The following is a 16,447-nucleotide window of genomic DNA, read 5'->3' as shown; positions in this document are numbered from 1 at the left end:
GAAAGACGGACTTGCTCAAGTTGATTGGAGTAGGTTGTTTGAAGGAAAAGGAACGTCAGGAAGGAGTAATGTTTTTAAAACTCAGGACACGCATGTCCCTGTTAGAGTGAAGGGAAGGCAGGGAAACGTAAGGAAGCTTAGATGACGAGGTGAGAAGGAGACATGGGCCAGGTATAGGCAACTGGGATCATGTGTATCCCTGGAGGAGCTTCGGGAACTAACGAGCAAACTAAAAAAGGAAATCAGAAGGGCAAAAAGGGAACAGGAGATGGCTCTGGCAGAGAGCATTGAGGAAAGTCCCAAAAGATTTTATAAGTATATAGACGGAAAAACTGTAACCAGAGAGAGAGAGAGAGAGAGAGAGAGAGTGGGACCTCTCATGAATCAAAGTGGTCAACTCTGTATGGGGCCACAGGAGATGGGAAAGGTCCTCAATGAGTATTTCTCCTCTGTTTTGAAAGACAAGCAGATTGGGTAACTAGGGGCTGACTTGGGGAAGTCTCTTGACAGTCAAAGAGGTGCTGAAGGTCTTGATGCGTAGACAAATCTCCCGGGCTGGATCAAATATATCCGAGGACACTGTGCAAAACCAGTGAAGAATTTGCGGGAGCCCTGGCTGAAATGTACGAGTCATTAAATACAAGTGAGGTCCTGGAAGACTGGAGGGTGGCAAATGTTGTGCCTCTATTCAAGAAGGGCAACAGGGAAAGGGCTGGGAATTATAAGCCAGTGAGCTTAACATCTGTAGTCAGAAAGTTACTGGAGAGAATTCTGAGGAATAAGATATCCATGCATATAGATGGACAAGGGCTGATTCGGGATAGTCGGCATGGTTTTGTACATGGGAGGTCGTGTCTCATGAATCTGAGTTTTTTGAAGATGTGACCAAAAAGGTTGATGAGTGCAGAGCTGTGGATGTTGTATATATGGATTTCAGCAAAGCATTCGACAAGGTTCCACATGCTCTGGAAGGTCAGATTGCAAGGGGAGAAATAGTTTCATGGAAGTATGCAGAGGGTGATAGTGGAAGGTTGCTTCTCAGACAGAAGGCCTAGGACTAGTGATGTGCCTCAGGGTGTAATGCTGGGCCCATTTCTGCTTGTCCTCCATATCAATGATTTGAATGAGAATATATATAGCAAGATTTGCAATTTTGCAGATAGTGAAGATGGTTGTCAAAAATTGCAGCTTGATCTTGATTGGTTGGCCAGGTAGGCTGAGGAATGGTTTCTGAGGATGAAATTTAATCCAGAGAAATGTGATGTGTTGCATTTTGGAAAGTCTAACATGGACATGCCTGACACAGTGAATGTTAGGGAGCTGGGAAGTGTTGGCGAGCAGGGGAATCTTGGAGTGCAGGTCCATAGTTCCTTGAAGGTGGCATCACAAGCAGATGATGGGGTGGTTAAAAAGGGTTTTGGCACATTGACCTTCATCGTTCACTATATTGAATATAGAAGCTGGGAGGTCATATTGCAGTTATACAAGATGTTGGTGAGGCTGCATTTAAAGTATTGTGTTCAGTTCTGGGCTCCATGTTATAGGAAAAATGTTGTTAAGATGGAAAGAGCACAGAGTGGATTTACAAGGATGTGCTAGAACTCAAGGGTTTGAGTTATAGGGAGAAGTTGAGCAGTCTGGGACTCTATTCCATGGAGTACAGGAGGATGAGGGGTGATCCCATAGAAGTGTATGAAATCATGAGAGGAATAGATTGGATGGATGCACAGTCTCTTATTCAGAGTGGAGGATTTGAGAACCAGAGGACATCGGTTTAAAGTGAAGGGGGAAAGATTTTATAGTAACCTGAGGACTAACCTTTTCACGCATGGATATATGGAAAGAGCTACCGGAGGAGGTAATTGAGGCAGGAATTATTGCAACGTTTAAGAAGCAGGTACATGGATAGGACAGGTTTAGAGGGATATGGGTCAAACACAGACAAGTGGGACTACTGTACATGGGACATGTTGACCGGTGTGGGCAAGTTGAGCTGAAAAGCCTGTTTCTACACTGTATGACTATAACTCTAAAAAGAATAATCAAAAGATAGTTTTATTTGAATACTATTTACCTGTGATAAAAATTTGAGTCTTATTAGATGAAGTCAGATAGGTATTGCCATTGATTTTCTCTCTGACAACTCTCATCTGAGTGCACACCAAAAAAGTAACTAAAAACACAAAGCAGATAAACATCACTGTTCAACTTTTGATTTGTTGTAGAATAAACATTCAAGGCACTTCATAATGTAGTACCGATTTATATTAAACAAATTACATCACTTTTGTTCAGGTCACAAACTATCAAAACAGTTGACAAAACCAAAATAGTGAAGATGGTGGAAATCTTACTGATAAAGATGGAAACACAGCATCTGTATAGAGAAAAGCAAAGTTAGCATTTTGTTCAATGGTCTTTCCTTAAATATGGGAGAATTTATAGATGTGCAAGCTTAAAGTTGTGAATTTTTTTAACTTTAATCGGTTTTACATAACTGCCTGAAACTTCCACAAACCATAAATCGGTGGTATAAAATACCTCGGGCCGGGACACTCTTGGCAAGCAGGCCTGACACGCCCGTAGCAGTTAGACGATGGACGAGGACTCGCTCCATGGGGCGCCAGGGCCTACGAAGTACCGGTGGTCAGGTCGGAGCCTCGAGGTCAAGTCGGGCCGAGGACAAGTCGGAACCCCGGGGTCAAGTTGGAGTCCCCGTGGAGGAGGTCAGGCCGGAGCCTCGAGGTTGGTCATGCCGAGGATGAGGTAGATCCTCGAGGTCAGACCAAGGTCGAGTCAGAGCCTCAATGTTGGGTCAGGCCCAGGACGAGGTTGGGTCGGAGCCTCGAGCAGAGTCAAGCCTAGAGGACGAGATTGGGCCAAGGACGGGATTGGGACGTGGTGTATGGGCTGCATCGCCGAGAACAAAGAGGGACCTGGCGTGGGGAGGTTGTCGTGAACAAAAAGGGAACCCAGTTGGGGGGGGGGGGGGGGGGGGGGGGGGGGGGGGGGGGGGGGGGGGGGGGGGGGGGAGCGAAGAAGGGATGGGTACTTTTTGTAACATTGTCGGCGCCTTTGTGGTGACTCTTTTGTGTACTCTGTATGCAAAAACAAATATTTCACTGCACCTAGCTCGGTACAAGTGACAACAAAGTATCATCATCATCATGAAATACTTCTCCCATTTGCAGCAAATTCCTGTGCTTGCCATACTCCCAAGAGTCGCATATCATTAAAATTGCACTTTAAAAAATCATTCTGTGCAATTATTGAATTTTCATCATTACCACTGTTAAAGCTGCATTCCATATACATTCACAACATTAAAATCACTCTCCAGTAGAACTCAAACACACTTGCACTTAAATGGTATGAATCTAAATTGCAACTAAACTCAAAACTCTGAATGTTATCCTATCATCTTAACCTATACCCTCTTATTTTTTGATAACACTACGAACAAAAAATGATTTTATCTATCCTATCAATGCCTTGTATAGTTTTATATACAACTATCAGCCTCCTTTACGACATGGAAAACAAACCCAGGTCATCTGATCTCTTCCCTTAAGTAAACTCCTCCGATCCAGGTGAATCTCCTCAGTATTCCTTCCAGAACAACTACATTCTTCCTATTGTATATGACCAGAACAGCACACTATGCTCTAAATGCAGTTAAAACAAGTTATAAACTTACCACATAATGTCCCAACTTGTATATTCTATTCCCTGGCCTAATGATGGCAGCATGGCACTGGCCTTTTTCACTACCCTATCTTTTTGCATTGCCAGTTCATGGAACTGTGGACTTGAACCCCATTGTGTTCAACATTTTTTAATGCCCTACTATTTCTTATCTCTACTTGACTTCCCAAAATGCATAACCTTATACTTTCCAGAATTATATTCCATCTGCTATTACTCCACCCAACCTTTTATTTGCTATAGCTTTAGACAACCTTCCTCGCTATCCACAACACCATTGTTTGTGTCATTATACAGACTTACAAATCATACCTCTTACGTTCACATCCCAGTTACCAGAAATATTTAAAATCTTTTGAAATTAGTTCTTACATCTATGCTTTCTTCGCTAACTGTTCCTTTCATTCATTGGCCAGATAGCCTTGTTTACAGTTTATCCCCACGTCGCCCTGATTTTACCCTATGAACGACATCTCCCTGTCCCATCCTCCCTGCAGCTTAACAAGCTTAATTTATTTTCTTAACAAAACACAGCTAGAGTAACTCAACGATTCAGGCAGCATCTGTGGAGGAAATTGATAGGTGACATTACAAGTTGAGACAAATCTTCAGTTCCCTGTGTCACTCATTTATGATAAAGGGTCTTTAGCTCTGCTTGTCTCTCCACAGTTGACATAGAAACATAGAAAAATATGTGCAGGAGCAAACCATTCGGTCCTTCGAGCAGCACCGCCATTCAATGAGATCATGGCTGATTATATAATATCAGTATCCTTGGAAATTACCTGCTGAGTATTTCTAGTATATTTACTTTAAAATTAGTAAGCGATTTTAAATTTGCTACTTGAAATCTTGCACCCCTACTTTTCCATTAAAATCTTATTCTGGTGAGAGGAAACATTCTATGTGCCTCTTCAGACTTTGTAGATAATGGACAACTAGCCCAAATTCATATACGACTCTCATATTCATTTTAACATTCATCAGCACAGCCAGCAGAGGTGTACTGAATCACTGAATGCAATTTTGGGATTTCCACATGTGCATATATCCCAAGTTGCTGTTTCATATAGTTTTTCTGCGTTTATTATCAAAGCATTAATTCAAGCTATTAAATATATACCTCAGTAATTAAAATAAATTTTCAGCAATACACTGTGATATAGCAAGAAAATAAATTAACTTCCTGGCCAGCGATAGGGCACAGCATTTTGAGTATACTGACAAAGGCTCTGTTAATTTACTCTATCATTACAGTAATAAAAATAAGTATATGATATCTGTGAGAAACATATCCAAAGTTTGTTACCTGGGTGAAGCCGTTCGTAAATTTCTGGTTGGGATGTGCAGTAAAGTTCCAGAACAAATGGTTTTGCACTAGTTTCATCCACCATTTCAACAAATCGTCGAACCCAAAATTCATCACCATCTTCTACACATAATGGGCAATAGAAACATGAATAAAATTATATAATTGTCACAAATTCCAGAAAAGTAATTTTATTGTGGAAAGTTATTCATGGTTGAAATCATTTTCATTTTTCAAATGCCACGGATAAGTGAAAAATGATAATGAAGAAAGAAAACGGTGCGCCAATGCGTGCATAGGACTGGTTTCTACAACTCCCCCAATTTTGTTGACCTGAATCTAAACTCAAAGTAATCAAACAACCCCACCACTTCCCTCCACCCAAATTAAAAACAGAAATTCTCTGTGCAAGATCAAAATATTAAAAATAAATACAACGCTGACCATTTAAAGAATGAATTTAAATATGTACATTTTTTGTCATTCTAAATGTATTCCAGATTCATTTGTTCAAAGCACCAATTTAAGAAAATGGATAATTTATTCACTGGAAATAGACCAAGATAAATCAAATAATAATTTTGAGTATCCATGAATCAACGTGTTTGGAATTACATCTCAATTACCCTTACGTGGGAAAAACTATAGAACGACAATTTAATGATTCCAATGAATCAATTTTATGCATTTAGTACTTATACGTATGTATAAGTGCTAAATGCATAAAATTGATTCATTTGAATACGTATGTAAAAGTGTACTGGACCACCAAGTGAGAACAGCAAAGTCAATACAAGTGAGTAAAATAAGGATTTGCCAATCAGAAATACTTGAAGTTACATCTAGTGTACAAATTGCAGTGTTTCATTTATATTTTCAAAGAACCTTGAAAAGTAGACACAACACCAAAATCATAGAATCATAGAGTGATATAGTGTGGAAACAGGCCTTTGGCCCAACTTGCCCACAACAGTCAATATGTCCCAGCTACACTCGTCCCAACTGCCTGCGCTTGGTCCATATCCCTCCAAACCTGTCCTATCCATGTACCTGTTTAACTGTTTCTTAAATATTGGGGTAGTCCCAGCCTCAACTACCTCATCTGGCAGCTTGTTCCATACGCTCACCATCCTTTGTGTGAAAAAGTGACCCCTCAGATTCCTATTAAATCTTTCCCCTTCACCTTGAACCTATGTCCTCTGGTCCTAGATTCCCCTACTCTGGGCAAGAGACTCTGTGCATCACCCTGAACTATTCCTCACATGACTTTATACAGCTCTATAAGAACACCCCTCATCCTTCTGCATCCATGGAATAGAGACCCAGTCTACTCAACCTCTCCCTATATCTCACGCATCCGTAAATCTTCTCCGAACCCTTTCAAGCTTGACAATATATTTCCTACAACATAATGCCCAGAACTGAACACAATATTCTAAATGTCGTCTCACCAACGTCTTATACAACTGCAACATGACCTCCCAACCTCATGTCATCAAACCGACAGAAAACAATGACAACCTAATTGGCACCAATTCCAATTAGTTTACATACAAAAGGATCATAAGGAATTTGATACATTACGAAGATTCATACTTGTGATTTTTAATCTATTCATGAAGTAGTGTGAGAATCTAGAATAAACAGTATGTCAGCTCATAATGGTTTATTGGATAATAGGACATCAGTACATCAACCTTTTGCATGGCGCATTGTAAGATCAAATGGTCAATTTCTTGAAGAATTAAGCAAGGCAAAGAGATGATCAAATTCAGAGGAATGAAGCTGGAAGAGAACCAAATTCAGCTGAACTGATAACAGCAAATAAATGAACAAAGGGGATTACAAAAAAAAATGCTATTAGCCTACTTTAAAAGTTAATTAATAGCTTATTGTGACGATTAATTGTGTCATCAAGAACAATATCTGGGTTACCCACTCCTCCTGAGAAGGGGCTATGTTCAAAAGGCTTCAAATTATTCAAGGTACTTAATTGGGATTTGAGATTTTTTTAATGTTCAGAGGAATTATTTGCACTTGATAACGCTAGTCCCCTAATGCAACAGTATAACGTTGAAACTTTTGGTTTAAAATATAGCAAAGATCTTGATGCTGCAAGTTCACATTCCATGGACGTTCCATCACCGAAAAAGAACATATCTTTGAGAGATGGGCTAAATATTTCAATTCTGTCCCAATAGACCATCTAGAATTAGTGAAGTAATAGATTGCATGCTGCAGTTCCCAGTAAACCTTGCTCTTGCTTCAACCCGATGAAAGTTTAAACGTCAGTGTCACAATTATCATGTGGAGAAGATGCAATACCAACAGAGGAAATGGGCCTGCGGTTGATTGAGAATCTGACCTTACTCTAAGTTTGCGAGACATGGACAGTGCACAGATAAACGATAAAGACACAAAACCGAAGCAGCTACTTTATGCTGACTGAGGCCAAACGATCATGTAATGGACAGACAAAAATATTTAAAGACTCTCTTGGAACCATCTTGAAACTCTTCAGGAATGACATACACAACTAGAAACAACAAACATAGAATCATCCTGTTTGGCAAATCCGCATAAAAAACGAAACTTGAGGAAGCTAAAATAGAGGAAGCAAAAGAAGAGTATCTTGAAATCAAGATCCACTGATGCTATGTTATTCATACACCTCTGTAATCTGATTGGATGGAACGATCAAAGCCAGAATCAGCGACCTCTATAGACATAGACAAGATGTCATGGACTTATTCAAGAATGAGTAGCAGCCAACATAATATTTAACTTCAAATTATCAATGGGAGAAATTAAATATTTAATTCTGATTCATGTAGAAATTATGATACCAGAGAGTGCTGATGACATCTTAAAAGAGATTGGTTTTGACAGTTCTGACACGGCAGATAGATAATTGTTAATGTGCTTGCTTGAAGAATGTCAGAAATATAGAGCAGGTTTTTTTTCTATTCTAAATTCCAAGAACTGATGTATTCTGCATGTCTTGAAGCATGAAAATGTTTACAGCATTTGCATATCCTGAAAAGGGCAGCCGAGTCAAATAAAAATAATTTCAATCGTCAACAGTACAGGATAGCATGTGCAAGATTGCCTGTCTTCAGTGGCATAAACAATATTTCTACCCGTCCTCAAATATGGTTTCAACAGAAGCCATCATGTCAGACTAATCTATCCTTTCACGGTGAATGGAAGATTCAAAATAAAGAATATTACTTATTTTTCAAATAAGCACTGTGGACACATTACCTGTTTTTCTGATTCTTTCACATCTTCCAACAAAAGTGACAAGGCCTATGACATCACAAACATAACTAGTAGACGCAGTGTCAAGCCTATCCCTGAGAAAAATATATTGTTTTACAATTAGAATTCATTATTCTCCTATATATACCAGATTTGGTTAAAAAAAATCTAAGAGAATGATAGCTTATTTTGTCATAGAAAATATTGTATTACTTTGGTTCATGTTTTTAAACAAATAGCATTATCAAACACATGGCTACGTACTTACATGGGTGATTGAGAAATTCTTGGAACCTCTGTAATTTATTTTAAATTCTTCGTAATGTCAATTAGAAATATACTTAACGAAAAAAATATTGTAAGTACAGTGTACGTAATCAAAAAAGATACAGGATTTCATATCCCATTCAAAATATCATAACTGATTGTCTACCTCTGCTGCATCTTCTTTCAGTATGTTCATAATTCCCTTGGTATCCAAAGAACTGTCTCAATAAAAAGGATTGGGGTTGAGACTCCCTTACGCTCAGCCCTAAATGGCCATCTTGATAATTTGAAACTATTGTATATGCCCTCTCTTGGCGAAAGATCAACATTTACATTCTCAAATCCCTCAGGAATTATTTCCTAACTTTCATTCTTCTAGTGGGGTATGTAGGCCTAATGTACTCAAATCTTCGTCAGATGTCAAATCTAAAGAACTTCCTTTAAAAGAACTGTACACTGATCTCAAATGTGTCTTACAATGCTTCTAAATAATTACTAATAAATGGATTTCTTTACATATATACACCAATCTATTTGTAATGAAGGGTATTATATATTTTGCTCTCCTAATTGTGCAGATATCCAGAAATTTTCAGTATTGAATGCTTTTTGAAATAGCCTCTGGAATTTGAATTTGAAATTCTGGAAGATTACACATAATGCTTTCATCATTTCTACAGATGCCTTCAGAATCCTATGATATTGGCCAGCAGATCAGAGGATATGTCAACTATTTCTCCAGGACTCCCTCTTCACAAATTATTTAAACAAATAAAATAATTCTTGATGAAAACTAATTTCAAAGAATTAAAACTTACATGTAATTGAATTCCACTAATATGAGACAACTAAAATAGAGTGGATATGGAATTAAATTTATTTTAAATTTAATATTTTAAATAAAAGTGTTTCCTCTTTATTAATAATTTGTGAGTGAGTACATATTTCGAAAACCATTGCAATTGTGGCTCACCTTGTAATAAACCGATACTTAATTTCAGGAAGTTTCCACTCAGGTTTAATTTGTCTTGGTGGAATAACCTTGATATCAGCTGCTGATTTCCAAGAGTTCAAAGAAATCTCTGCAATACAACAGAAATGTAAACCTATAATAAGATTATTCTGTCTATAAAACCTAAATTTACTGGAAAATATCTACAGGTATTATAATCCATTAACCAAGTTCAAGTTTACATATATTTGATGTACTGTTGTTCTGTTTTCATATCAACAAAGTTAATGATCCATAATATCAACATAATTGTAATTTGATGCCAATTATTTTTTTATCATTATTTTCCTCAGTAACTGAAATACTGAGTAACCAAAATTAAAGAAATACACACTTTCATAAATAAAATGATTAAATTTATCTGCTAAATTCTCTTTGTTATCCTTTCATATTTCTGTTAAGAAATTATTGAAGGAGTCACCTCCCCAAAAACCAATGGTTTGGAGTTGATATTTTCCTAACTACTGTTAGTATAAATGTGGACTGCTATCTTGTTTGTTCAGCTTGCTTATACATAAAAGATTCAAGTGTACTGCTCCAGTCAATTACATTGAAAATGGTATACATTCATCTTCTGGTAGCAATGTTTTTTTCCCAAAAAATATTTTCAGAAAATAAGACTTTAAGTATTCAAAATTGGAAACTAAAGATGTTTGTGGCCTGTGTGGGGCTTATTTTTTTTAATTAAACTCTGCTGTCAAATCCATTTGTTAGGTTAAAAGAACACGATTCAGGAGAATTAAACAGAAGTAATGACCTGGTCAGTAATTGAGACCAATAGAAGACATAATTAAATTTTTTTTTGTGATATTGACACATATGGTGCCCTTCATAATGTTTGGGACAAAGACCCATCATTTATTTATTTGCCTCAGTACTCCACAATTTGAGATTTGTAATAGAAAAAAAAAAAAAAAAATCACATGTGGTTAAACTGAAAGACCGAGAGGGAAGGGAAGAATTGTACATTGTCAGATTTTAAATACCCGCTGAGTTTCTCCAGCTTTTCTGTGTAACCCGCCATTTTTATACATTTTGGTTTCTCCATGAAGAAATTACAGCAGTGCTTCTACATAGTCCTCCCATTTCAGGGCACTATAATGTTTGGGACACAGCGAAGTAATGTAAATGAAAATAGTCATGTTTAGTATTTTGTTGCATATCCTTTACATGCAATGACTGCTTGAAGTCTGTGATTCATGGACATCATCAGTCGCTGGGTGTCTTCTCTGATGATGCTCTGCCAGGCCTGTATTGCAGCCATCTTTAGCTTATGCTTCTTTTGGGGGCTAGTCCCCTTCAGTTTTCTCTTCAGCAAATAAAAGGTATGCTCAATTGGGTTCAGATTGGGTGATTGACTTGGCCACTCAAGAATTGACCATTTTTTAGATTTGAAAAACTCCTTTGTTGCTTCAGCAGTATGTTTAGGATCATTGTCTTGCTGTAGAATGAACCGCCGGCCAATGAGTTTTGAGGCATTTGTTTAAACTTGAGCATATAGGATGTGTCTATACACTTCAAAAATCATTATGCTACTGCTATCAGCAGTTGTATCATCAATGAAGATTAGTGAGCCAGTACCTTTAGCAGCCATACATGCCCAGACCATAACACCCCCACCACCGTGTTTCACAGATGAGGTGGTATGGTTTGGATCTTGGGCAGTTCCTTCTCTTCTCCATATTTTGCTCTTGGCATCACTCTGATATGTTAATCTTCATCTCATCTGTCCACAAGACCTTTATCCAGAACTGTGGTTGCTCTTTTAAGTACTTGTTGGCAAACTGTAACCGGGCCATCCTATTTTGGGGGTAACCAGTGTTTGCATCTTGCAGTCAAACAGATGTTTGAGGATTTTTCTTTAATATAGAGAGAATTCTTGTCATCAGCTGTGGAGGTCTTCCTTGGCCTGCCAGTCCCGTTGCGATGAGTAAGCTCACCAGTGCTCTCTTTCTTCTTAATGATGTTCCAAACGGTTGATTTTGGTAAGCCTAAGGTTTGGCTGATGTCTCTAACAGTTTTATTTTTGTTTCTCATTCTCATAATGGTTTCTTTGACTTTCATTGGCACAACTTTGGTCCTCATGTTGATAGAGCAATAAAAGTTTCCAAAGGTGAAGGAAAGACTGGAGGAAAGACTAGGTGCTGAGAGCTCTCTTATACCTGCATTAAAGAGGCATTTAAACACACCTGAGCAATTACAAACACCTGTGAAGCCATGTGTCCCAAACATTATGGTGCCCTGAAATGTGGGGGACTATGTATAAACCCAGCTGTAATTTCTACATGGAGAAACCAAAATGTATAAAAATACCCTTCAATAAAATCTGACAATGTGCACTTTAACTACATGATTTTTACTATTACTAATCACAAATTGTGGAGTACAGAGGCAAATAAATAAATGAAGGGTCTTTGTCCCAAACATTATGGAGGGCACTGAAACTTTATTTTATGTCATCCAGAAACATGTCCACTTTATTTCAAATGAAATTGATGCAAAAAATAAAACTATTAACATAAGATGCTAAGCCAGTCAGTCTTTCTAACTAGCAGTAAATAAATTAAAGAGGTTACCAAAGACCAACATTCCATAAAAAGAATATTTAAATGCTAAATCTAAAAAAAAAAACTGGATCGCCCATTTAGGCAGCATCCGTACAAAGAGAAACAGAATTTACATTTTAGTTCAAAGGCCCTTCATTAGAATATTTGACAAAGGGTATTCAACCTGAAATGTTATCTCTGTCCTTTGCACAGGTGCTGCTTGACCTATTGTGTTTCCAGCACTTTGTGTTTTTTGCACTACATTTTTATTTTTATACATAATCTTCAATCCATTACATAATGGACATTATGAAAGATTTTGTAAGCTTTATTTAGTATGGGAGACCAGCCACAGCAGTTACGCAATGATCAAATCACTTTCAACCTGTTCATTCTTACTGCACAATATCATCCATACAAAGAAAATTCTCTTTCAATGTCCTACAATTTATTTTTACAAATAGAACATTATCACATTACCTATTTCATCATGGATTTTTAAGTCTGGGTAGGATGAAGCTGGTTGCTTTCTCTTCTGATATGCATCCTTCACAGAGTACTGCTTCACAAATATTACTGACCCAACCTCAAGACTCCTGAAGAATCTTGGGCAATACGAGTTCCACAGAAACATTGACACCATACCTGAACAGTCACCAACATCAAAGTGTGCCTATAAAATAAGATATTTCATAAAGTTTAGCAGTCAAAATAACATCAAAAAATGACATACATTATATGCTGCTCCAACCAAGATTTGAAAATGTCCGAAAATACTCCATGAATGTAACAATGCTAATAAAAGGTATGAAGGGGGGGGGGGGGGGGGGGGGGGGGGGGGGGGGAAGCAAAAGCATGGTAAAATTGGTAGGTGTGGAGAGTATTTCAAAACTTTTAAACAGTGGTATATAACTTGTAATTTTTAATCTACCGATCACATCTTTGGGATATGAGAAGAAACCCATGTGTTCACAGGAATAACGTAATTTCCCCAAGACAGCACCCAACGTCAGGATCAAAAGTGGGTCCTTGAAACAGTGAGGTAGCAGTAATAACCACTGTACCAGGTAATGTTGTCAACTAACAAGCATAATGTGCAAGCAAACAAGCAGTACATAATAATATAATGTTTTACTGAGGGATTTTTTCTAACATGCTATATATCTGATTGGTAGCAAAATCATCTCTGCGAAAGGGCAGCTGACAACCTGGGAAAGGCCTAGTGACGGCCTGGAGAGACTGCTGACCGGAAGGAATAGACCCCACTGGGGCTGGCATGGGCTAGCTCCTCATGCCAGCAGGATCCATCGCTAATCAGCGTTTTGGATCCACCCTTATATTGCTATGGAGGGAATCTACTATGAATATGAAGAACTAGCACAGCAATTGACAGAGCAGCAGCCCCGGCAGGACATAAAGTTATGAAGCTGCATTTATGGCTGGGAAAAGATAACATCAGAGAAGGGTCTCAAGATCCACCAGGACAGGGAAAAGTGCCTGGGAGAGCTTGGTGTGGGGCTTCACATTGACCATTACCTTCTAAGAGGTAGGCCAAATCAGTCGAGTGAAGCCCAGTGGCAGGTTAACTACCACAGTCCACAGGGTATCAGCATCCCAGGCCAAGCTCAACCAAGTACTGTCCCACCAACGGACACGAGTCCAGAGCCCAACCAGCCACAGTCAGCGGTAGAGAGGAAGATGGAAGGAAAAAAGCAGAATGGAGCAGTCACTGGCTGTGGCTGAAGAGAAAAGATGCTGTCTGGGCTGCCACGACTGACCATCTAGAGGCTAACCATAAGACACACACCCAGGGCTGATCACCCTGCGGTGGGGCCTGCCTCGACTGAGGGTGTCTTGTGATAAAAGGCCGAAACACCCAGTGACGTTGAGGTACACAACTAAAGATGTGTCTGGTTGGTAGCAAAATCACCTAGTGGTCACCCCCAAGAATATCAAATGTCAATTGTAGTGAAAAACCTTAGGGATTGTAACATCCAGTCCTACTAATTAATATCATGTTCTTTGCATGAGGGGTGAGGATTTAAAACAAATATACTACATTTCAGCTAATTTTTGTTATATTTAAATCTTCAATTTCATTCCTTCCAGATAACAGCAATCTTAAATTTAGAAAACGTAATCCTTTGATAAAGTTACACTTTCAATCCATTTATAGTAAAGTAGAAATCATAAGAAGGCCTTGCCTTATAAGGCCAATCAATGTTCTTGGCAGTTTTTCCATAATGCCGTAATCTGGATTTATACATTATTCTCACCAACAGTGGAGCCAATTTCAACCCTCCTCTCCAGGCAAGTACTAACTCCGTTAGCGTGATTATTCTCAGACCTGTATATGATAAATTTATTAAAAAAAGAACAAATCTAGATTTAACCATCTGCCTGCATATAATCCATTCCTGTTCAATCCACATATCTTAAATTCCACTATACCTTCCTCCACCAGTAGCCGCAGCAGCACGTTCCAGGCATTCACACCGCGTGTATGAAAAAACGTATCCCACACATCTCCTTAAAACTCTGCCCCTCTCATCTGAAAGATGTAAGTATTTGATATTTCCTGTGGAAAGGATTCTGAATGGCTACCATATTTATGCATCTCATAATTTTATTTGATTACTAGACCAAGTGGGACCCGTCCCCTCAACGCGCAGTTGTGGGGGGGGGGGGGGGGGGGGGGGGGTCCACATCCTTCCTGCGTTGGGGCAACCCCAATTGATTGTAATTCAAAACTCCGGATGCCTGTACGTGAGTCAGTCACTATGCAAGATCGCGAGGGAGAGGCCACGACTGTCATTCTAAGCTGTGAATCAACTGAACTGCGAGTCTGCAATGTACTTGCAATAAATGATTTGTTAGCCCTTAATGACTGCCATGAGTTGTTTGGCCTGCTGCCCTGCCTGTGCTTGAAAATGCAATGCTTAATTGGAAATGAAATGGAATGACAATGCCGTGAGTTGTTTGCCAGCAGCCCTGCCTGTGCTGGAAACTGCAATGCTTTATTAGGTCCAACTGTGTTTAGTCCAAAAGTCCCGCTAATTTCGTGACTTCCGCTTAATGGACAGGTCGCGTTGATTGCGAAACTTCTGGTGAGTGCAGAGGTCGCGCTGATGGCATAATTTCCGGTAAGTGCAGAGGTCACGCTGATTGCGGAAGTGCCGCTGACTGCGGAAGCCCCACAGTGCAAAGGCCGCGCTCAGCCATGAGTAGATTCAAGAAAGTTTACTGTCATATCTACGGTGTGTGAGTCAGTGTGTGTGAGTCTGAGAGTGTATATGTGTGTGTGTCTGAGTGTATATGTGTGTGTATGTGAGTCTGTATGTGTGTGTGTGAGTGTATGTGTGTGAGTGTGTGTGTATATTGGAATTGGTGGAGCGGTGGAATATTGCGTTTGGGACCAGCCCTCCCCTGTGAAGCTGGAACCTAATGAGTCCCTTAGTCTAGTGCCTTACTAAAATCCATATAGATAACATCCACCTCCCTTCTCTCATCGATCACCTTTGTCACTTCCTCAAAAAACGTGATCAAGTTAAGGCCCTGTCCCACTTACGTGTCCTTGGCACGCAAATTACGCGACCTCGTCGTCGCATTGAGGCGCACGGGCATCGTTTGGCCGCGCGGGGCCAGTCCCACTGAGAAGTGCGGAGGGGTATGGAGTTGTGCGCGGTATCGCACTGCGGTCTGAGATTTTGTACCAAACAAAATCTTCGCACGCCACCGGCCTGTCGCGTAACTGACGGCCAAAGTGGGACAGGCCCAAGACCCTGGCACGACGCAACATCTCACCTCCAACAGCAGCAGAAGCAGGCAAACGATCGTCGAACTCGGCCTGGGGCTCAAGGCCTTTGCGGATCCGCCCCCACTTCTACTCCCAGAGCGGGGCCAAGAAAGTTGAAGATAGACACAAAATACAGGAGTAAGTCAGCGGGACCGGCAGCATCTCTGGAGAGAAGGAATGGATGACGTTTCGGGTCAATTCTCGACCTGAAACATTACCCATTGCTTCTCTCCAGAGATGCTGCCGGTCCCACTGAGTTACTGCTGCATTTTGTGTCCATCTTCAAATGATGTCACGTGCTCCAGACGGCTGTGCGGGCGCATGAAGATGCGCGCGACTCTCGCAGGACCGTCACGCCTCAACGCGATGATGAGGTCGCGTAATTAGCGTGTCAAGGACGCGTAAGTGGGACAGGGCCTTTAGTAAGACATGACCTCTGTTAACAAAGCTGTGCAGATTGTCCCTAATAAACCCATTCTGTTCCAAATGGGACCAAATCCTATCCTGAAGAATCCTCTCCAATAGCTTCCCTGATGTGAGGCTCAAACACT

At 39.8% G+C, this 16,447-nt stretch overlaps 1 protein-coding gene across 1 annotated transcript in view; it reads right to left on the bottom strand.

Moving 5' to 3' along the window:
• The window catches only part of LOC129698421 (RPA-related protein RADX-like), a 38,936-nt gene that overhangs the window by 18,513 nt on the left and 3,976 nt on the right, over nucleotides 1-16,447 (bottom strand). Inside the window, exons 2-7 of the mRNA XM_055637567.1 lie at nucleotides 14,366-14,447; nucleotides 12,581-12,773; nucleotides 9,516-9,624; nucleotides 8,279-8,370; nucleotides 5,015-5,137; nucleotides 2,075-2,173 (exon numbers count right to left, since the gene is read on the bottom strand). Of these exons, the coding sequence (XP_055493542.1) occupies nucleotides 2,075-2,173; nucleotides 5,015-5,137; nucleotides 8,279-8,370; nucleotides 9,516-9,624; nucleotides 12,581-12,773; nucleotides 14,366-14,447 (698 nt within the window). The remainder of the gene's footprint in view (nucleotides 1-2,074; nucleotides 2,174-5,014; nucleotides 5,138-8,278; nucleotides 8,371-9,515; nucleotides 9,625-12,580; nucleotides 12,774-14,365; nucleotides 14,448-16,447) is intronic.

Source organism: Leucoraja erinacea, chromosome 6 (assembly GCF_028641065.1).
Source record: "Leucoraja erinacea ecotype New England chromosome 6, Leri_hhj_1, whole genome shotgun sequence".
Taxonomy (NCBI): domain Eukaryota; kingdom Metazoa; phylum Chordata; class Chondrichthyes; order Rajiformes; family Rajidae; genus Leucoraja; species Leucoraja erinaceus.
This window is presented reverse-complemented; position numbering and strand designations above follow the sequence as displayed.